At 35.6% G+C, this 23,198-nt stretch overlaps 1 protein-coding gene and 2 long non-coding RNA genes across 4 annotated transcripts; 1 reads left to right on the forward strand and 2 right to left on the reverse strand.

Annotated features, from left to right (window-relative positions):
* Positions 1–12,438: 12,438 nt before the first annotated feature.
* On the forward strand, positions 12,439–13,245 carry LOC148855388 (uncharacterized). The gene is made up of 2 exons (XR_016094787.1): positions 12,439–12,577; positions 12,745–13,245. It is a non-coding gene; the product is annotated as an uncharacterized LOC148855388 (long non-coding RNA).
* LOC148855389 (uncharacterized) lies at positions 12,604–14,320 on the reverse strand. Its single transcript, XR_016094786.1, has 2 exons — positions 13,002–14,320; positions 12,604–12,905 (listed from the first exon to the last, which is right to left on the reverse strand). It is a non-coding gene; the product is annotated as an uncharacterized LOC148855389 (long non-coding RNA).
* Positions 14,321–14,483: 163 nt separating this feature from the next.
* LOC148855390 (transmembrane 9 superfamily member 3-like) lies at positions 14,484–20,716 on the reverse strand. 2 transcript variants are annotated; one of them, XM_088940911.1, is made up of 7 exons: positions 20,335–20,716; positions 19,844–19,884; positions 19,164–19,749; positions 18,915–19,052; positions 18,647–18,803; positions 18,051–18,535; positions 14,484–15,032 (listed from the first exon to the last, which is right to left on the reverse strand). In XM_088940911.1, exons 1-7 carry the CDS (start codon positions 20,481–20,483, stop codon positions 14,813–14,815), a joined length of 1,776 nt encoding a protein of 591 aa, XP_088797037.1. In that variant the 5' UTR covers positions 20,484–20,716; the 3' UTR covers positions 14,484–14,812. The 2 variants fall into 2 exon arrangements, with proteins under 2 accessions (XP_088797037.1, XP_088797038.1); XM_088940912.1 differs by having other exon boundaries at positions 20,358–20,697.
* Between the last annotated feature and the right edge of the window lie 2,482 nt (positions 20,717–23,198).

The following is a 23,198-nucleotide window of genomic DNA, read 5'->3' on the forward strand; positions in this document are numbered from 1 at the left end:
AATCATGACCCCTAACAACTTAAGGCTATAATCCCATTTGTTCCACCAAACAAGAAACGACATACTTAAAATTGATGTTTGGTACTTAGGGGAGAGCACAAAAAATTGAAAAACTGAACCGAACCAAAAATTCCAGTTAACCAAACCGGTCAATTTGGTATTATGGAAAATTGAAGGTATTGGTTTGGTTTTGGCTAACCAATATAAAAAACTGGAGGTTAACCAATCCGACTAGTACACATATATTTATATTATATATATTATCTATATATTATAAATGAATATATATGTATTTATAAAATATAATATTTTATATTTATTATATGTAATATTATGAAATTTGAAAAACCGAAAAACTGATGAACCAAATCGACGGTTAATCAAACCAAACAACCAGTAAACTAATTGGCTTCGGTTTGGTTTCAGTTACTAGTTTTCCAAAAACCGGTACCACCAGTTTGGTTTGAAAAAAAAGGCCTATGGTTTGGCTAACCAAACCATGGGAACCCCTATTGATACTAATAGAGAAAATGGTCTTGAAACAAAGAGTATTATTAATTGGGCAATTATGATGATGATGATGGTGATAATAAAATACAAGTCATATCAAAAGAGACATAATAAATCAAACATAGATTTACAAATTAGCTATTTAGTAAAGAAATAAATAATATTTCAAAATATACAGGAAAACAACATACTGAATAACTACAATTTTTATGTGCTCTACCTATAACTTAAGGCATGTATTTGTATTTATGTTGAGATTATACACACACACACCCTTATTTAAGGCAAGTTGATAAGCTACAATAACATTTTTGGAAATCATTCATAAATTATTTTGTCTTGGAAAGTAAATTAAAACATACTAACGAAATAAACAAGGTATATTTTCCCACATATATAAATCAAGTAAATAAAGAAAACTGTAAACATATAAAATAAAAACATAAAATAGAATTCCAAAAATTAGGAACTATTATCAAAAGCCATATAATGAAAAAATTAATTTGTTCACCAAATAAATAATATTCCAAAATGTCAAAGCATTATATATAATTTATAATAGACATAAATATACACATACATGCATAGATATGTCCATACATATATACATCAAGGATTCTATAATTCTTTTCTTTTTCTTCATTCCCATTTTCTTTTTCTATTTTTTCATTAAACAAAGATTAGTTACATTAAGGAGGCATTCAGTAGCACTAAACACTAGAAAAAAGTGATTTTTGGCACTCATGGTGTTGTTCGGTAAGAGTTGGGATCAACTACCAACATACGGTCCTAACAATGTCTTAACCAACCTTTGCAGTCATACATTAGGAACATCTCCCCACAATTGACAACGAAGATGTTCCCAATGTTGTAGCAAATCCCTACCTGTTTGTTTAAACCTCCAAGCACAACCTCCAAATGCTGAAAAATGTTGTCAAACATATATTAAACCCTTGCCCCTGTTTCTTCCTTTCCTCCAAAGTTTTTCTCCTCCTCCCTTAAGAATGGAGACTGGATCTTCTCCTTACATAGAAAACCTCACACCGACCTCACAAGCACATCCCACCATGCATGTATCAAGAACATCTCCCATACTTATGTGTTATTATTCTTGGGAGATGTTCCTGATGCATGGTGAGATGTGCTTGTGAGGTCAGTGTGAGGTGTGTTGTGTGAGGAGCAGATCCCAATTCTTAAGAATGAGAATCTGATTCTAGCCAGCCAAAAAAAAAAAACAAAAAGATATGTGACTTAAAACCCACATACCCTTTACGTAACACCAATCCTCTTTGGGAGCCATACATATCTTATGGATTCTGATTCCAATCCCCATTTGATCCAAACAGGTGCGGAGAATATCTAAACGATTCCTAATCCAATTCCAAGGGATTTTGGTTCCAATTCCAACCACAAACCAAATTGACCCTGAATTTTTGTTGTGTTATTCCTTAACAAGGAATCTTTTACTTGATTTCTGATAATGATTTGGAGCTAGGGACTAGTAGAACCAAGGAAAGGATATTTGTTGCAGCCTGCAAGAATGACTAGTTGCATATGTTAATAATGAAGTTAGGGGCATTATTAGTGTTGGTCTGCTTAAACATAGCTTCATTTACAGTTTGAACAAAACCAAGATGCTTCAGCTAGTCATTCCAACAAATGTTGAAGGTGAAGAGAGTGAAAGAAAGGATGAAGAACTTCAAAATTTGTTCTAGGTTGATGATGTTCACTTTTTTGTTGTGTTTGTTTTATGCTTATCGTAAAGCAAAGAAATTAGTTTACCTACCTGTCATGAATTTATGGGATAGGGATAAAAGACTCTTTTAATCTATTTGTTCTTGATAAGCCATGATTTAAAAGGCCCTACTGTTCGTTGATGTAAAAATGTTATTAATTAATAATTAAGTTTTGATATATTTATATTGGTATATTTATAAGTTTGCATTTATTTAAAAAATTTAATATATACATATATCAATAATATGTAGATAAATATTTATAGTTATTTAGTAATTGTAGTTTTTCAATTATTTGTTATCACTTATATCCTGATAATTATTTATCATTTCAGTCATTAAGCAGATTGTTATTTATCTTTTATTTCTATGATTTTTATTTATATTATTATTATTTCCAATTATTCATTATTTTATTTAAATTATAATGTTTAATGGTAACAACACATAAAGGTACCAAAGTAAAATTGTAAACTATACATTTCTTAGAAGTCACAACATTCAAATCATTCAATAACTTCACTAAATTTAAAGATCCACAAAAGCATAAAAGCAATTTTTCCAAGGTTTGAACTTAGAGCTTTTATAGAGTTTTCAAGCATTCTATATTTTAAACCATTGTTCTTTGGGGAAATAAATCCCTTTGTTATAGTTTACCTTAATGGTTCAAAATATTGATATGATACAACTAATATAAGTGCCGACATATGGCATGGGAGAAATACTACATTATCATGCAATTGATCTTGTAGTATAGGGCATTGATTGGTATCATATTATATATTTGTATTAATCTTTACTAGTGATAACATTAATCACTAAAATGTAATCTATATCAACAAAAAATAAAAAAAAATAACAAAGAAGTAAAAAATAATTTATCAGTAAAAAGCAATTTCTAAATAGTACTAAAGGGTTATATTCGTTTCCTAAGCATATTCATGCATATATTTGATTCTTCCACCATTTTACCTGTTCCCCAAATGCATTGGATAGTTCACACTTTACATAAAGCATTGAAGTATGTTTGTGATGTGTATATATCCTATTTATAGACATTTGAACATTGGATTTAATTCTATAGCCAGTTAACCATTAAAATGTGTATCTTAATTTTTCCACTTTATTCATATATTCAAAGTTTATCGTTAGACTTTGAATACATCTCTTGCACTTGCTTTCCCAATATTTTGCTACTTAAGTCTAAGTAATAAATAGAATTCTTATCTCTTAGACAAGTTTTTTCTCCTCATCCAAGAAGGTTCTTCACTTGACTCACAAAATGTTTGCTCAAATCTTTTAGGGCCATTTGGATTTCGGTCATTCTCATCACTGACTACGTTGGAAGCAAATTATTTAACTTCAATTTGGAGGTGGCTTGGGAATTTGGACCTTGTATGTACTATGTCTTGCCTTTTGCATCAATTTCTAATTTAATATAATTAATAATAAGTTTTTATGGGTGCAGTTCATGCACTTTAGATACTTAAACCTTGATTATCTTTGTTCTATTACTACCCTATCTTCCAATTCTTGGTTTTTTAAAGGAATTAATTTAAATAAGAGACCTTGCAATTAATGGTTGATTGGGAAAGGAGTTTTTTTTTTGTTCGATAATTGGTTAGGCATTGGCCCTCTAATCTTGGATCATGAACCAATAGAAATTGACCTCAAATTAAATGAAGTATTAGACCAAAATGGTGCTTGTCATTTCTTATAAACCACAATGTTAATGACAATGTGAAAATTTTGGTCGCTAGTTATGAATTCAAAGTTACAAATTCTGATGATTGATTAATATGGAAAAGTAGTTCAAATTTTTTGTTAAAATTTGCATTAGAATTATCTAGAAAAAAAAAAAAGACCTAGCCAGTAAACTAGTACAAGTTTGTTAAGGCAAGCTTGTTTTCTAAAATTAGTTTTTTCGGATATTTCTCCAATGGGTTATTTTCATCGATGATAGGATTAGACCAAAAGGGTTTTATTTTGCCTCAAAGCGTCTTTGTTGTGGATAGAGTTGTATAGAAAATATTGGTCACCTTTTTAGCAATTGTGTCTTAACTTCCAAGTGTTGGCAATACTTTAATGCTAATTTTGAGCTCCTAATTTTTAGATCTCGATATATAAGAAATCGTATTTTTAATTATTGGAACTAATACTCTCTTGACTATCAACGGAATTAGTTTTGGCAAGCTTTTTTTCTCTAATTTTATGGGAAATGTGGGCCAAGTGTTGTATGAGAGTTATATTTTGAAATATATGACTACAGCTCAAATAATTAATCTAACATGTTAAATCCTGGATAGGAGAATTAAGCAATTTTGCTCCTTACTCGAATTATGTTGGTCATAATCTTAGATGCCTAATTGATCTTCATATCCTAATCTAAAAGATATCTAGGAGAATAGTGCAACAGATTAATTAGATAAAAACTCTAGCTAGCCACATTAAATTAAACACTAATGAAACTTCAAGAGGCAACCTAAGACTTGTTGGTGGCAGTGTAATTATAGTAGATAGCACTAACAATATTTTAGGTGCCTTCTCAAACTATTATGAGGTGAGCAACTCTCTTCAAATTGAATCCTTACATAATGGCATACAACTTATATGGACAAATATTTTATAGAGGTGAAATTTGATAACGAACTCTTGGTGGACAAATATCTTATAGATGTATTAATACTGCTCATTGGTTTGTTTATTATATATATATATATATATATATATATATAATAACATAAAAGAAATTTCAATTCGTCTCAACATAAAATTTCATCATGTTTTAGAGAAGTTAAAAAAATTGTTGAATGCCTCGCCAATAAGGGAGTGGAAAAATGTTCTATGATGATATACAATCATCTATTTGGTTTAATGGCTTGCTTGAGAAATTTGGTTGTCTAAGATAATCCTTGTAGTTGTTTCAAGAGTTTGTTTTCTGTAATAAAGTCTAATTTCTATTCATCTATTTGGTTTAATGGCTTGCTTGAGAAATTTGGTTGTCTAAGATAATCCTTGTAGTTGTTTCAAGAGTTTGTTTTCTGTAATAAAGTCTAATTTCTAATCATCTATTTGATTTAATGGATCGCTTACGGAGTTTTGTTGTTTAAGATAATCATGGTAGCCATTTCAAGAGTTTATTTTTTGCAATGAAGCTTAATTTCATTTTTTCTCTTTATTTCATTCCTCTTGTAAGGGGGTTTGAGTTTGTGAATGACTATTTGTATCTTATTGGGTTTGGAGCAAGGCACTCTATGCCCATTCATTGTTCTCATTTACCTTCATTTTGGCAATGGTTAATAAAATTTAAGATGACTACCCTCTACTTGGAGTAAATTTCGATGACTAATTTTTATCCACACTGGCTTTTTTATTACTATAATTGGGTTTTATTACAACCGTAACATCTAGGAAATGTCTTAACCTTACTCATTTCTTACTACACTCAAACAAGGTGTGATGCATCACTTTTTTACCCGAAAGCCTACCAAGGCAAAATTCATTAATTGCTTAGCAAACAATTATGATGAATACAACCAGCCCTAAAAGAGGTACTAATTGACCAAATATGAGTAAGAGGAACATTATAATATGAGCACAAAATGAATATTTAAGTATGTTCATGATAGTTTGACAAAAAATTTAAAGCCAATTTCCAACCCTACACAATACTCCCATAAAATTAGATGAGTAAATTTAAGGTTGTGTTTGGTTTGAAGGAAAAGACAAGGAAAGCCTATATTTTTTCCTTCAAACCAAACACAACTTAAATGTTTGATTATGATATTGAATAGACATGACTTTGGAGTTTGTAAATGATGAGGGCAGATTTGGCCTTCTAGTGAAATTGTGACACGTGGTACCTCGTGACAACTAGGAAAACACCCAGTCAACAAATTTACGAAGTTGGTGATCCACCTGGGCACCAGTCTGGCCGGCTTGGCGCGGCCTGCACGAACTGCACACGGCTTGCGTGAGCTGCGTGCGGAGTGCGGCCTGCGCGACCTGGCCGACCTGGACCAGCCTAGTGCATGATCCGGCCAAGCCGCCTATAAGGCGCCCACCGACAAACCTGGCTAGACACTGACCTGCCGACTGACACAGGCGCCAGCTTGACGACCTGGTCTAGACACTGACCCGCCGACTGACACAGGCGCCAACCTGATGACCTGGCCTAGACACTGACCCGCCGACTGACGCATGCACCCCTCTGACAACCCGGCCCAGGCGCTGACCTGGCCGCCTGACACAAGCGCCAGCCTGACAACCTCGAGGAGTTCACCACCGTACCCCGGTTCTGACAGGATGTGACAAGTCTTACCGTTTGGAGGCTTTTCACCCACCTAACCCGCGAGGACTCCGGTATATAAAGACTTCATCCCCCAAAGGGGAGGGGGATGAAAAAAGGGAAGTAACCCTTGCTCTCTAGCTCTCTCATATTATCTTCAAAGCTCTCTACAATAAGAGTGCTAACTTAAGCGTCGGAGAGCCCCCACTGGGAAAATACCCCCGGGACCTCTGATTCAGTTCTCGCAGGTCCTTCAGCTCTCGCCGCTTACAAAGAGGAGGAAAAATTGGAGTTCTCGTAGGTCTCTCAGCTCCCACCTAAGCTCCCACCACCTACAAAGAGGAGGAGAAGATGAAGTTCTCGCAGGTCCCTCAGCTCCTGCAGCTTACAAAGGAAAGAAGACCACCTCATGTTGAGGGCAGTCGGATTGTGCCGCACCAGGGAGCTCCAGCATTCTCTAAGTCATCGGCCGCCTAGTAGGCAGTTCGCCACCAGGCAGTTCGCCACCGAGCAGCTCGCCACCGGGCAGTTCGCCACTAGGCAGTTCGCCACCGAGCAGCTCACCACCGGGCAGTTCGCCACCAGGCAGTTCACCACCAGGCAGTTCACCACCGAGCAGTTCACCACCAGACAGTATGCCACCAGGTAGTTCGCCACCAAGCAGTTCGCCACCAGGCAGTTCGCCACCAGGCAGCTCGCCACCAGGCAGATCGCCATCAGGCAGTTCGCCACCAGGCAGTTCGCCACCAGACAGTTCACCACCAGGCAGTTCTCCACCGAGCAGTTCGCTAGTAGGCAATTCACTACCAAGTAGCTCATCACTAAGGCATGCCACCACCGGGTCAAATAACGAGGTACTTAGCCAAAAAATTTTACATCACAAAACATTAGTACATGGCCGAAAACGGTTACATCAGTAACCAATGAGCCAAAGCCAATATCATAAAAGTGGCAGTAACCAATCATGTGGTATATATCAAAATTCACATGCAGTTTTAATTTGTCAAAGCCCTTTTGGTATCATGTATTTTTTATTACATAAATTTTCCATTAAAATTGGTATTTTTAAATATTAATAAAATATATAAGAAATAAATATTTACTTAATAATTTAGGAATTGTTTGAATAGACTTTTTAAAAGCACATTTCCATTTTTAAAGTTATGAAATTACAAAAACCTAACATGCCCATTTAATTCAGGTGTTTTATACTTCTATTTCTTTTATATATTTTTATCAAGTATAAAAAAACCAAAATCATAAATTAGATTTTTAGTCTAAATATACTTTTAGTCTTGTGTGAAATGGTCATATGTAATTATTATGTAACTAACACATGACAATCATGTGTGTTCCAAGTCATATAAGTGTATCACTATTATATATGTGATTATTGTCATATGTCATCGTTATACATTTATACAAGTCAATGTCATGTGAGTGTTATATATATATATTTGTGTGTGATTATCACATGGCAACCGTGTGCGTTTCGGATCATATGTGTCATTATTATATAATTATCATGTGTTACTAAAATACATGTGACTTCTACTTAATAATCATATATGCTATACCATACAAGTGTTACTATTATATGATTATCACATGTTAATAGCACATATCACTATGACTATTATATGACAATCATGTATTTCAAACCATACAAATGTCATTGCTATGTGACTACCACGTATTATTATACAAATGCATATCACTATCATATAATTGCCACATAAAGGCATTAATTAACATGTGTTACTATTATATGATTGTTATATGACTATCATGTTTCACTTACATGCGTTAAACATTATGCTTTTTCCAAATGAGTAGTGATGCTTTTATTTTGAAAAGCATGGACAAATATCTTAAAGTACTCCTAAGTTTTAGAAAATTGACTTACCCTTATATTTAGAAATTGCCTTAAAGAATTCATAAGCTTTCTAACAATTTATTTAACCCTCCTACATTAGCATCCATTAATAGAAAGATGGAAAAGACTATTTTATTCATTATTATTTAATTTTTCAAAAATGAAACATTTGAATAAAAGATAATTATTTTATTTTTTGTGTCTCTCCAATCTTTTTGAACTCTAAATCTAACTACAATAGTGTCTCTCTTGATATGAATACAATAATAGAAGGGCTACTGGAGTGAATTCTACATTGCCAATGGTGTCACCTCTATTCCCACCAAGATTCTAGCATGGTTGGAACAAAAACGCCTATTTTGGCAATGGTAGCCCAAAGTTGTACTTATTTACACATGGTAGCTGATCTACTATTACATATAGTTTTCTGTAAAATTTTTTCTTTTCCTTTTTGTGTTTTGAGATTGTCATCCCTTTTGGTTATCACCAAGCCAGCACCACCACTATCAATTATTACTTTTTTATTTTCCTTCTAACTATAAGAAAACCCAAGGCCTATCTCTTTCCCAACCCAAGTATGTCCCCTTCTACTAATTTCTAATCTCATCTAACCGAGATTGTAATACCAACATTTCTCTTCCCCAACCCAAGTATATCCCCTTTTATAGAATTCCAAGCTGAGATTATAGTACTGGTTTATTAATTAGTCGTGCCATGGGAAACACATTGATAAAGTCAATTTCCTTGTAGTTGGGTTAACCAATTAAATACCTGAGAATTGCCAAGTAATGGAAAATTAAGTGAATTGGGCTTTACAGTTCAATATGTTGGTTCAAACTATATATAGAGGTAATATACAAAAAAAAGAGGGGTGCTACCTACCATGAATGTAAGTTTTGATAAAAAAACAATACCCGGTTTACTTCTCTCTTCATACCCTATTTCAAACATTTACATTCTTGATTAGAGCAAGACATGAAGGCATGAGGTACACCTTAATAACTTCTTATTAGATGTGGACAGAGTTTTTGAAATGGGCATAATCATTGAAAAAAAAAAAAAAAACACTTTAGGCGATGGATGCAAGAAGAAACCCTATTTGGGATTATTTTCTCTTCTATCTTTAGGTGGCAGTTTTGGGGCCATTTGTTTGAACTTGTACAAGCAACATTGTTTTCCATGCGTTTCAACTTGTAAATGGTTAGAGAGTTTTTCACAACCATGATTTAGATTTGAAAATCTAAAAAATAATAGAGGGAAAAATTAACCACAAAAGAATAGTTAAAAAAACTTTATACATCACATGGTGTCACATGTAACGAATTGTAACAAAACTCTAACAGACACTAACGACAAAATAGAGGATTTAGTTGGGATGCAAATGGATCAGATCATGATCCAGTCCTATTTGGTCGAATTCGGATCACCCCTATTCGGATCTTCGGATCGGATTCGCATTACCCCTATATGATCCGATATATATTATATATTTATAACATGTAAATATATATAATACATAGATATATGTTATTTATTTATTTATAAATATATTTTTATATTATATTTTATAAACTTGTTATATTATTTATTTTTTTTATAAAAACATGTATATATATGAGGAAAATAATTAAAAAACTTTTATTTTTTGTTTTTACTTCATTCAAATTAGTGTATTTTATTTTTTCTTTTAATAATTTATTAATTTTTAAAGAAAACAAGTCAAACTGGATCAAATCTGAAAATTTGACTTACCGCTAAGATTAGAATTCAAATCGAGTCCTATTTGATCCAATCAGATCTTCAGATTAAATCAAATCAAACATGAACGCGTGTTAGATCTGATTCGAATATACCCTGATTCGAATTCGATCCGATTCATTTGCATCCCAAGATTTAGTCCATTGTTAGAAAACTTTGGGTTACTTTAAGGCAATTTCTAAACAATAGGGGTGAATAAGTCAATTTTCTAAAAAATAGGAATACTTTATGAAAATTGCCCAAAAAATTTATAGTACCAAAACAAAAATATAATATGTACTTAAAAATTTGGGTAAAATATAAAAATTGTCCCTAAATTTTTTTATAATCATAAAAACCTCTCCTTTAGTTTCATTTTTACAAATTCCTCCCCTAAATTTTTAAAGAACTTGACAAAAACATCTTTTCGTCATTGACCCAAATGGAAAACATATAAGTTTATAAAATTACCATTGACTAATCGTTAGGGCATCATTTATTTTTTCTAAATATATCGAAATTGCCCTCATTCCACGAGTTCGACTTCAGTCCAGGCAATGTTCACACACTCGGAGGACGCACCATGTGTCTCCGTATTGTGCGAAGGGCTGAAGCATGTGAGACGCCTTCAGCCTTCAGTTCCTTTCCTCTCCTCTACTCTCGTAGATGAACCTCATCTTACCATTGACTAATCGTTAGGGTGTCATTTATTTTTTCTAAATATATCGAAATTTCCCTCATTCCACGAGTTCGACTTCAGTCCAGACATGCTGCGTCCAGGCAATGTTCACACACTCGGAGGACACACCACATGTCTCCGTATCGTGTGAAGGGCTGAAGCGTGTGAGAAGCCTTCAGCCTTAAAGTTCCTTTCCTCTCCTCTACTCTCGTAGATGAGCCTCATGCTCTCTCTCCCCAACCGCTTGGCCGACTGCACAACCATCACCAGTGACAAACAACCATCACCGACAGCGGAATCAACCTCAGTTATTGTATTTTTTGCATCTCTTCTTCTTCCATCGAAAATAATGAAGAGTTCACAGACTACAATCCTTAACCACACGCACCGCTCATTGACTGAAATCTTCAGCTCTCTCTAGTCTCTACTCTTGCAATCTACCTGCGCAGGTTAGCGCAAAATTTTGCATTTTCAGACTGAAGATAAACTGAACTAGCATTAATTGTTTCCCACCCATTGAGGTTGTAACTCAGAGAGAGAGAGAGAGTAGAAAACAAAAATATATAAATAAATAAAGCTTTTAATGTCTACCGTTTCAGTTGGATCTTTTTCGGATCGTTTTTTACCTCTATTTCTCTTTGTCCAATCTCTTTTCTGTTTAACCAATCTCACCTAAATTCTCTCCATTGAGATAATAGAATGGGAAGTTCCATTTGGGTTTTCTTTAAGAGCACGTTTCTTCCCTTGAGCCAGAGACTCTTGTGATTCAGTCCATTTTCCGGCGAAGTCGACATAGCCACTCGTGGGCGTTCTTTGCCTTCAATAATTCAATTTGTTTAAGATGGGCAATCAATTTATGTGCATGCCAAAGAAGGACACGAAAGATATTGGGTCGAGGAGCAAGAGGAGAGGGGGATCACAGAGGAAAATGGCGGCAGAGGAGGAGTTCTTGCACCGGCAGGCATTGTCGATGGCAATTCATTAGCACCAGCTATCGCAGAGGTTCAACAGATCGATGTCGCGGCATATTGGGTCAATGAGCTCTCGAAGGCAGACTTTTACTGATCCCTTCTCCAATGGAAAACAGGTCTGACAGCAACCGTATTCCTCCATATAGTCTTTGATTGGCTTTGGTTTCATTACCTTCTGTAAGATTTATTTGACACTTGAAAACTTGTTCTGGGATTCCGGAGGAGAATGGTTTCTAATTGCCGAAGTTTACTAAAGTATTCCCCACAATTAGGTCATGGAGAGAGTAGATTTCGATCAACAAGCGGTGCGTGTGTTTAAGAATTGTAGTTGGTGAATTCTTCAATACTTGCGATGGAAGAAGAAGAGATGCAAAAAATACAATACCTGAGGTTGATCCCGCCGCCAGTGATGATAGTTTATCGCCGGCGGTGATGATTGTACAGTCGCCGCCGGGCGGATGGGGAGAGAGAGCGTGAGGTTCGTCTACGAGAGAAGAGGAGAGGAGCGTGAACTTCTCGCACGCTTTAGCCCTTCACACAATTTGGAGACACGTACTGTGTTCTCCAAATGTGCGAACGTTGCCTAGACGCAACGTGGCTGGACCGAAGCCGAACTCTCATTCCACCAACAACTTTTTCATGATTTGGATTTCATTCTTTTCAAGCAAAAGAAAAGAATTTAAAACCCTAACAGCACTAAACACTTGCAGCGGTGCCATTGCTCGGAATATTCCCTTTGCCAAAGAATAATTTCCATTTTCTGGGAAATGTTCTAGAGTGGTGAGTGTTCTTCTATTTCCTTTGTAAAGCCCATTTACTCTGTTCATTAGTTGAAAAGACAAATCAATTAGGGTTCAAACTCTCTATTATAAAACAATAACAGGGACCAAATTTTGAAGAACCATGACCTGCATCATTGAGTAATCCACTTCTTCTGGTGATACCAGTGAAATAAAGCTCAATTGTCACTATCATGTACTAAAAGACAGAGGATGGGAGATTGAAAGAGCAGCGATGGCTCCCCCACAAACTGCCAAGAAGCTCACTGCCGGCAAATGGAGCTCAAGGAAACTTGCCAACGCCGCCATAGTGCCCGGTTCGAAGTCAACTTCACCAGACAGTTTTAAGTCGTAAGGAGAAACAACGAGATAAATCCAGTCATTCAGATAAGAGGAAAAGAAATCAAACAGGTGAAATGTCTAACCGTCCATCTCCGTCCTCTTCATTATCGTTGTCAGAAAGCTGGGAAGCAGGAACTTCGTCGACTATGCGGTCGACTTCGTGAGATGGACGATTGCTTATATATATGACTAAACACCTGTCCGGCGTCAGCCTGAGATTACCAACAGCAACAGACGACCACTGCATTTCTTTGTTGTGTATGACAGCCATGGGGTTCTCATTTCTAAATGAGATTTTATTTGAAATATAAAATATTGTTACTAAAATATTAACATGATCTAGGCGGCTGAACTATGCAAGGAGCGATGTATGTGTTCTTAGAGGGGTTGATGTCGGAGGAGTTAGAATCCAATGTTAGTGGTAGAACCGCACAATAGGAGCGGTGAAGATCATCGATGGGGAGTGCTTTGAAAGGATGGAACTTGGAGCATGCCCGTGCAGGAAAGTAGCGACTCCGGCTCAAAATATCAACTGTCGATATGCCCCTCGGCCTATATCAAGGCTCATTTCTCTTTTTTTTTTTTTAAATTCTTTTTTAATTGATTTAAGGCCCATCTACCCCCTGAAACACCACCCATTGTAGGTGCATATCGGGAAGCCCCCCTACGGTTTACGTCAAAAAAAAGTCTAAGTCCACAATTATGTTGTGGGTGTCATCACTCCAGATAGCACCATTGTTGCCAACTGCGGGGTACTCGTGCAATTCTCGGATGTGGCGGGAAAACCATACCTTTATCTTTCAATCACAAGGTTCATGGCTAACCCTTCAATTTATCAATTTCCTGATGACCATTTTACATATTGTCAGCTTTGGCAGGAAATGTCTGACCAGATGTTGAATTCTAAACTTCAGGAGGAAGGGGGTGTTTGTAAAAATGAAACTAATGGGAAGGCCTTTATATTTTACCTTGAAACTTTTGTCACTTTAAACTACACAGTACAAAATCTATCCAAACACCACCTTAGTAATTTTAAACATCAAACAGATTTATTTTGGTTTCATAAGCTATAAATGCATACTTCAATAGCTTCGGCCATTTTCGTTGTCATCTTCCACATATCGACATCAGGACGAGGATGGTTTTGCTTTCAGACCGGGCCAAGACTTTAAACCCGCCAGAAGCACTGGTTCCATCAAGTTTCATACTTTCATGAATGAATCAGCCATGGAGCCATGGTTAAGTTGGCAATTCAGCTTTTTTCTGATAATCCCACACAGACAAATACCATCTAAGTTTGATTGGGTCTTTATACATTATGGGGCGTGTTCTACATTAAGTTAGTGGTTTATTTCTGTTAATACCACCCCACCCCCGCCAAAAAAAATATCAAAATCAAACCATACTTGCTAGATCGTTGAGTTGTAACAAGTGATTACTCAGTTATCAGTGTTAAACCTGTCCAAATACGAACTTGAGGTTGATGCCTGCAAATTCAAAATATATGGTTTTAATCTCGGAAGCTCTATTCTGAATAAATCCAGGAGAAAAAGGAAAGGGGGACCTTTCTGAAGGATGAACCAAGGACTGTAAATGACAAGAAAATCTTTAATGATACAATCTTCTGACGAGTTGCCCCAGATTGTCTTCTCAGATAACAGATACCCCCCGATACAAACAACTCGTGATGTGCGGTACTCCCTCTAGTAACAGCATTACATAAATCTCCAACCCATTTAGGGAAAACATGACCTTGAGAGAGACCCAACTTCTGTTTTCTAAGATCAGAGGTATTCTCCTTCTACCAATAACAAAAATCATATAACCTTCCCTATAACAGAGCCTATAGAAAGAGGAAGAAACATACCTGATGACTCGGGTGTCGACCAACCCTCTATTCACACTTGATGGACCGATATATATGACGTACAAAAAGCAAGGAGGCACGGAAACCTACAGTCCCAAGCATGAGGAAGAAACCATAGCAGATGCAAGCCATGTACCCAAAGAAGAACGAGGTTTGCATAAAACCAGACATATCTGATCGTGCATAGTAATAGTACAAACAGTAGCCATAGATAAATAAGCCTGTTGACCCTCCACAGAGAAATGACCTGTGACAAATCAACGCATATATATCACCCCATGGGCCCAGCAGATAAAACCAATCTAAGACAGGAAAAAAGAAAAATAGAACCGATAAACCTAACTTAAACAAACCTTGCCCCAGCTAACTAACAATGACTCAATTACTAGATGTTCTAAGCAACTATTAAAGGCAGTTATTCATCAAAAAAAAAAAACAAAAAAAAAACTATTGAAGGCAATTCTCAGAATAATCAGCCTTAGAATCCGCAGTTAAAAACCAAAGAGGCAAAACCTCCACGGCATTTTCACATATTATCAAACAAATGGATTTGAAAAAATATGTTATGTGAATTTGATATCCAACAAAAACGGTTGATACGGTGACAACTTTGAATAATACAAATAACAAGTCACTGCAGAAATGCTAAATGGAGTTGCACTTCAGGAGTACCATTCCAACCAGCAATATAAACAGATGCTTTTGCATTAGGACAATGGAAGATCATTCACTACAGTGTTCAACAAAGAAATGATGCATCCATAATATGAGTGGTGAAATTAGGAGGTGATAGAAGGTTGTGCTTCACTGAATTTCAGGGTGCCACAATTTGGCAACAAGACCATATCTGTCCACAAATAGAAGGGCTCTGATACTAGAACCCACCAATTTGAAGAAGACATACTTGTCCCTCTATTCCTGTTGTCCCAAATGTCTAGATATTACCAAGGTAAGAATGCACCATACAACTATGGAACCTTGGGTCCCTTTGACCCAGCAAATCAACCTTAAATTGCTTGAACTAGCTACCACAGCCGAAATTTTGTACTCCCAATTAAAATCCAAAAAGAAGTCAGCTTGCCACATCTAAATTGAGAGTTCATAATGGTGGAAGCAAGCAATTTCCACTATTCTTTAAAAATAAACAAAATTTTGCTGATACTCTTTCCCCCATCTAAAATGCCATTAGAATATTTCCTATATGCACTGGCAACAAGCTGATTACATTTCATAACAATCTGATCATAAACACTGGTCTACCCTATTAAATGTAAATGGCCAAGCAAATCCATGGCTTGAAGTAATTCAAAGAAAAATAAGACAAACTGAACAAAGCATAGCTAGACTTGTACAAAGGGAAGAGGACATTAAAAAAAGAAAAGTATTAATGGAAGCATCACTAATGACAGAGAAAAACGTATGTCAAAAGGCAAATGCTAAAGATAACCATACAATGCTGGTTATCAAAGGGATAAATCTATAAATTCCTTTCTTTATTGATTGTTTCACAACAAATGCTCATTTTTCTTTCATTTGTGAAAATTTTCCTATTTCATGTGAGTGTATATGTCATAAACATGGCATGTAATCTGATCTCCATTGGACCATCAATTTCCAGTCCCTGCAGTCCGGTGTCTGATTTGGTCGTCAAAAATTTTTAGCAATTATTGCTTTGAAATTAGTTCATATTTATAACTTACAGAAGCTGGATCTAGTGGACATTTCAAAGATATAAATATTCACTATATACAAAATTTGCACAACTTAAGGAACAATCAATTATTTATTGATTTGATAACATTGACTTTATTGCAGTCACCAAAATAATATGGATACCAACTGTCACCTGACTCTTCTTGAAATTGGTATTACTGATTTACCATTGCAATAATCTTCTAGCAAGCACAGCACTTTTTATTAGGGATAATCATTTCAGCCCGGCCCGGCCTGGCCTGGCCCACAAGCCTGGCCCGGAAATTCCAAGCTTGGGCCTGGGTTTTGTGTTCAGGCCCGGCCAGGGCCCGAGCCCACATCAGGCCCGCAAATTTTAGGGCCAGGCTTGGGCTTAATACTTCAAGCCCGGCCGGCCCACATATATTTAAACTCACATTTTGTGTATAATGTACACATATGTATAATGTTATTTTACATTATATTATATATTTTATATATAAATATTATAACATGACATGTATAATTTATATTATATGTAATATTTTATATTATATAATGTATAAAATAAGTTCATATGCATGCTACATCATTTAATATATAGATATTTATTGTTTTATATATGAGTGATATTAGCCCGGAATCAGGCCCGTATAGACTTGGGCTAGGGCTTATGTTTCAGGCCCAGAACCCCGGGCCGGGCTGGGCCCGGGCCTAAGCTATAGCCCTTATCATAAGTGCAAAGCCGGCCTGGCCCATGATCACCCCTACTTTTTACCATTCTCTGACCTAATGATTTTTTTGAAGGAGACCAACTTTGCAAGCAATCACTTGAATTAACCATTTCTAATCTAACTGTAATAGAATTCTGATTTAAACAATATTAATGTATTTTCTTGAACATTTTAATTTTTAAGAAAACACTTGAACAGGTTAGAACTTCCATTTTGATTTGTAGTCAGGCAAATTTACCATGTTTGAATCGCATATATCATAAGAACAACCTCAAGAAAAAAAATATATTTTGTTGCAGATACCAAAGCTACACAGCTAGATGCAATATGTCTCATTCCTCCTGCATTTCAAATAGGCAGTAATTGTGGTTTACAGGTTTAAGTAGAAGCATAGAATCAGATCTAACAAATATAGCAGTGCTAGTGTTCAATATCTGACCTCCAAATGGACCTCAATAAAGCATTGAAACAACCAAAACCAATTTGCATTTCTAAAATTTTTTATAAGGTGTGTATGTAGGTCCAACAAAATGTACTAACACTGAAGAAATGGTTCATTATAGAATCATGACTGACAAAGTTGCCATGAAATAAGAGCAGATGCAACATAACAGAGGAGAAAAAAAAAAAAAAAGGTATAACTTCTTGCAATGAGCAATGTTGTAATAGAACTTCTGAAATTTTGGATGATGATGCGGTACTTTGTAGAACCCTTAAATTTCAAAATATGAGAAGCACCATTAATACAATGAAACCAGCAATTAGAAGTTCCTTGACAAGCATTCCTTCTTGATGAATGCATGTCAGAATGGTATAATTTAAACATATACAAAACCAAAACTCGAAGAAAGTTTGCATACCTCCACCACCATTCATGATCTTCCGCAGCAAGTTGGAAGTATGTCAATGCTACGGTAATGAAGGCAGTAACAATCAGGAGAATAATGAAGACAATAAAAAGGATGCTATAGATAGTGTAAATCCTGTGACCCCAGACACTAGCAAATATGTAGTAAAGTTCGATGTAGATAGCACTGAAAGGCAAAAACCCTGCCATCGCCATCTGAGGAAGAGCCCCTCGGTACCAAGGCAATGGTGGAATCTCTCTGGGATACTTTGTGGTGCGGCAAGGTGCTTGGAACTCGGACTTACTGTTTTTACCAGCAATTCCACCCAATACAAGCAAAGGTGATGTTACTAATGTCCATATAAGAACTATCACCACAATTGTGCCGAATGGCAGTGCTGCAGTGGCACTATAAGCAATTGCAACAGTATTAAGGAAGCAGAATGTGAGGAATAGAGGTCCACAGAAAAGACATCCTGTCAACAACAGATTCCTTACCTGTCACATCTCAAAATTTGACAAAAATATCAGAAAAATTGATCTAATATATGACTGAAATATGTTACAAAATGAATAATCCCATCTTAGAAATTATCGACGAGGGCATACCCAATTTGTTCCTTCAAGCTGACAATAGAAAGAGGTTGCAGTATATCCTGCAATCCCTGATGTAAGAGCATATAGAACAACAAGTGCAGTGAACAGAGCTCCTCGGTTATATGGATAAAATACACCAACTAGCGCAAGAATGAAAATGAACACCGTACTGGCAAAAAGATACAACGAAACACAGTAATGTGATCAATAAACAATTAATGACAAACAACTATCATAAAATCTCATGGTTTCCAATAAACAGGACTGATAAGGCACTTACAGGGTAAAAAGCTGCGTTCCAGAACCAAGGGCTGCAGCAAACAAAGACTTGTGCTTTGGGTACCTGAACACATCACCATGAATATATTTCCATCCAGATTCTTCTTGGTCGTCAGCTGCCTCCTCATCATGTGCATATCTTATAAACCATAAGCAAGAATTAAGAACCAAACAAGAAACGAATATCACACATCTAAAATATAATATTTACATATTTATGCAGAACTAAAAGCTTCAAAATGTTTCTTACTTGACAAAGTCATTCTTAAGGACTCGCATGAGAATGGTGGCAAGAAACCCAGTTAGGAGAAGAACTGTAACACATGAGTTTATAATTGAGAACCAGTGGATTTCCAAGTGATGGGGAAGTGAGGAGGATGATGAGTATTTCTCCATCCTCTTTTCAAACGCAGTGATGGTTTCCTTCCATTTCACAGTGTAAAAGAACTCCACATCAGCCTCCTTATCCTCAGTGAGATCCACCAATGCATTAGGGTCCGTCCGGACATTAATCTCAATGACACGGTCCTTGTTGTAAAGGATGTCAAAATGAATATGCTTATAAAGGAAGTATTTGTATTCACTTGGGTCAGCCTTGCCTTCCTTGTCAACTTTCCCTATGAAACCCCAGATTGGAAGATCATCATAGTACATTTGGAAGTAGTAATCCTTGGAAACTGCTTTCCGGAATTGAGCAACTTCTTCCTTTGTCAGCTTCTTTCTGCAAACAAGTTCAGAGTCTTTATCGGAAAGGAAGTTAAGCTTGTAAGGTGCACTGACCAAACGATCTCCATTCAAGACTTCACCAAGAGCTTCTTTTTTCTCGGTCACATGACCTGCAATAGGAACCCAAGACATAAAATGAGATTCCATATAAGTAAGTTGAAGAAGACATAAGGATACCAAAAAAACACGTAGCAAGAAGCAAACCTGGCGAACAGAAGGGTAGATCAAAATAACGATACGTTTCACTGAAAATAACAATAGAACAAAATCAGGCCATCTCGATTATCAAGAACAAAACCATCAGAAACCAGATCAAATTGTGCTCATATCAAACTAAAGAAAAATGGACTACAAGTCTACAAAGTCTACAATCAATCAAAAGACCTCTCATCATCACGAAATCCAAATTCGAATTATCAACTCCCACAAATAAACCCAGATCCAATTTCAACATCCACAACTCCAAATCCACACACCAGTTTACCTTACTCATTCGAATAACATAAATTCATCCAATAAAATAACAAACCCAAGCTCTCAAAATCCTCCAAAACCCTACAAATCCCCAAAAAATCCCAGCACCACAAAGTCAACAACCAAACCCACACGGATCAAAAAGCGATCAACGCACAGCCATCACAAATCAGCTCCAATAACCCTAGAAACATCAACAAAGTAGGAATTGGTCGATTCACCTGGGGTTATGAAACGGACCAACCTTGTTGGCGTAAAGGGGCACCGGATCTCCCGCCTTGTAGCGATGATCAGACGCATCCGATCTCACTTGACTCCCCGAACACAAGATCAGTAGAAGAACGAGAGAAGACGCCATTACCTTCTTCATTTCCTCTCCTCTTCCGCAGCCAGAAGAGAGAAGAAGAACAAAAGAAGAAAGCGAGAGGAGGAGAGAGCTAAGCGCAGAATTACTGTGCAGCGTCTGTAATGGGTTCAGGGCCTCCTAAAACGTGGTATTAATTGAGAAGTTAGTGTTTTTACTCAGACAGAGACAGAGACGGACTGCCAGATACGTTTGATTTTTAAGTCCTAACTCCTACGGCGCAATGTCACCGACGTTTCCACTAATTTGTTTGTGCACTACGCAGCGGCCAATAGTGTTTTGAGACCCGAGATCCGGCGGTCAACCCGCTTTTTTTTATTGAGTGAGGTTCACGGGTTCGGACCCTCCAGGTTGAATGAGTCAGACCATTTGAATTTGGTAGTGAGGTAAGGTAACACACATTTAGGCTGCAATGGATGCAAATAAGTGTGAATGCAAATATCTAAGTGTAAAATGATTCATATAAATTGTAAAAAAAAATTGGGCTAATTTTGCATTGATAAATTTATCTTCTTACCAAACAGACTTTTAGTTGTAATGGATGCAAAGGTGAATTCCAATAAAGTATGTCTTTTTTTATCAAAAGCCCATTTGATGTACTTTTACATCTTATTATCAAGTTAAATATGCATTGGTTTGTCATTTGTCAATGCATAAATGTAATGTTGCCAAACACAAGCAAAAGTGAATCTGAGTGCAAATTTAAACCAGGATTTACACTCTATTTGCATCGTTTCCAAACAGTCTTATAGATCCAAATTTGGTTCATTTATATTGTTCGAATTTGAATCCAAGCATTACATATATATATAGTAAACAAATTAAAGATACGCTGAACTTTCAAAACCTACTTTTATATATATATATATATATATATATATATATATATATATATATATATATATATATATATCTTTTAAAGGTTAAGCATAATATATAAAATGTAAAAGACAAAAAAATCCTTAATTGTTTGTTAAATTCTCAAAGTATGTCATTTTTTCATTTTTTTTTACTTTTTTATTCTTTATTCTTCTTAAAAGTACCCAAGAGGGAGAGAGAGAGAGAGAGGAATGATTCCTCTAATTCTATTTCATAAAATGGAGAGAGAAAGAGACTACAGTTGGAAGCTTAGAACATTAGAAACTAATGGTCAAGAATCTGTGTTTTTTATTTTCCTCGAGTTCATCAAGTAAGATTAAAAGGGGGAGTTATTAGTTTTGGTTTTGTAGCTGTCTACCTCTTTAGTACAAAAAATTTCTGAGTGTTGGTTTTTAGTCATAAAACTAATAGTCGAACATCTGTTTTTTTTTTTTATTATTATTATTATTTTCCTTGAGTTCATCAGGTAAGATTAAAAGGGGGAGTTATTAGTTCTAGTTTTTTCGGTTGTCTACCTCTTCAATACAAAAGACTTCTATGTTTCGATTTTTAGTCATAAAACCTGTAGACAATATTGATATTATGAGAGAGTTTTAAGTAAGGTATTAATGGCCCTTAACAGTACACTAACATTGATCCTATTTGTGTTATGTGGGGTTAGTCAATAAGGCATGTATAACTAGGTTTTGAAAGTTGAAGATACATTTAGGTAGTTTTCTAAATATACAAGGTATATGTAAGTAATTATTTTTTTTTTTATATAACTAAAAGGGTGCTACACAAGACGCATGTCCCACATAATTTTTAAGACGTCAAGGCGAGGCTAGGTGACAGGGGGTGCCTTGTCGCCTAGGCGCATAGATTTTTTTTAAGTAAAACCATATATCCTAGGGTAGATTCCCTAGGATCCATAACTATCTTTCTTTAATCATTATTCATAATTTTCGTAAAAGAAGTATAAATTTAATGTTTAAGTCTAGAAAATCAACATTTTATGAGAAGAAAAGGAACAAAGGAATGAAAATTCAAAAAATATAGGGGTTGAACCCCTACTTTTGTTATAGGAAAAAAGAAAAGAAAAGGTGGAAGAAAAAGAAGAAGATGTGGAAGAAGAAAATGTGTTGATTAGACAAAATTTTAAGTTCTTCCCTTGCTTATTGGTTCAGGTTTAGAAATTTTTGAGGGTTCAACCAAGGATCAAAATTTCAATACGATACGCCCCATATCGGGTGTATTATATTGTATCTTTGGGGTTCCGATACCTATTTATAGGTGTTTCCAAGGACCCATTTTTTAAATTATATATATATATATATATAAATGAAATTGAAAACCAAAAAAATAAAAAAAAAATAGGGGGAGTATAGTTATAAGTACAGATACACATCTACAATACATAAAGGTGTATCGATACTGTGAACCATGGGTTCAATACAACAGTTAGCAAAGTTTGTGTTGATTAAACCCTAACAAAATAAGAAAATAATAAAAAAATCAGTATATAAACATATAAAACGAATAGTCTAGTTTAATAATGTCTATTTTATAATTATAATGTCAAAAAATAAAAAATATAAAAGTATTTTATAACCCAGTGCAGAAAACTGCTTGGCGACTGGGCGAGGCAAGCCTCCAAGGGTGCTAGGTGTCGCCTTGACAATTATGATGTCCCATAAATCACAAAAACAAATAAACAAGAAAGATCGATGGAAAATTGGACGCATCAAAGGCTACGTTTCTGAAATTTGCATGACTCATCCAATCCATTGTTTGGTTAGCTTCACAATAAATATGCATGTAGCAGCACCCACAATCCAAAAGCACATGCAACTTCAAACACTC

Source organism: Nelumbo lutea, chromosome 4 (assembly GCF_056320005.1).
Source record: "Nelumbo lutea isolate HS-2025 chromosome 4, American lotus-T2T, whole genome shotgun sequence".
NCBI classification, from domain to species: domain Eukaryota; kingdom Viridiplantae; phylum Streptophyta; class Magnoliopsida; order Proteales; family Nelumbonaceae; genus Nelumbo; species Nelumbo lutea.

What these genes read in the sequence shown, in the direction of transcription:
- LOC148855390 (XM_088940911.1), bottom strand. Translation starts at nt 20,483, where the DNA reads ATGAAGAAGGTAATGGCGTCTTCTCTCGTTCTTCTACTGATCTTGTGT. An exon ending in GGTCCGTTTCATAACCCCAG is followed by an intron (nt 19,885 to 20,334) that starts GTGAATCGACCA and finishes TGTTATTTTCAG; the next exon opens with TGAAACGTATCGTTATTTTG. An exon ending in GATCATGAATGGTGGTGGAG is followed by an intron (nt 15,033 to 18,050) that starts GTATGCAAACTT and finishes GATTTGTCACAG; the next exon opens with GTCATTTCTCTGTGGAGGGT.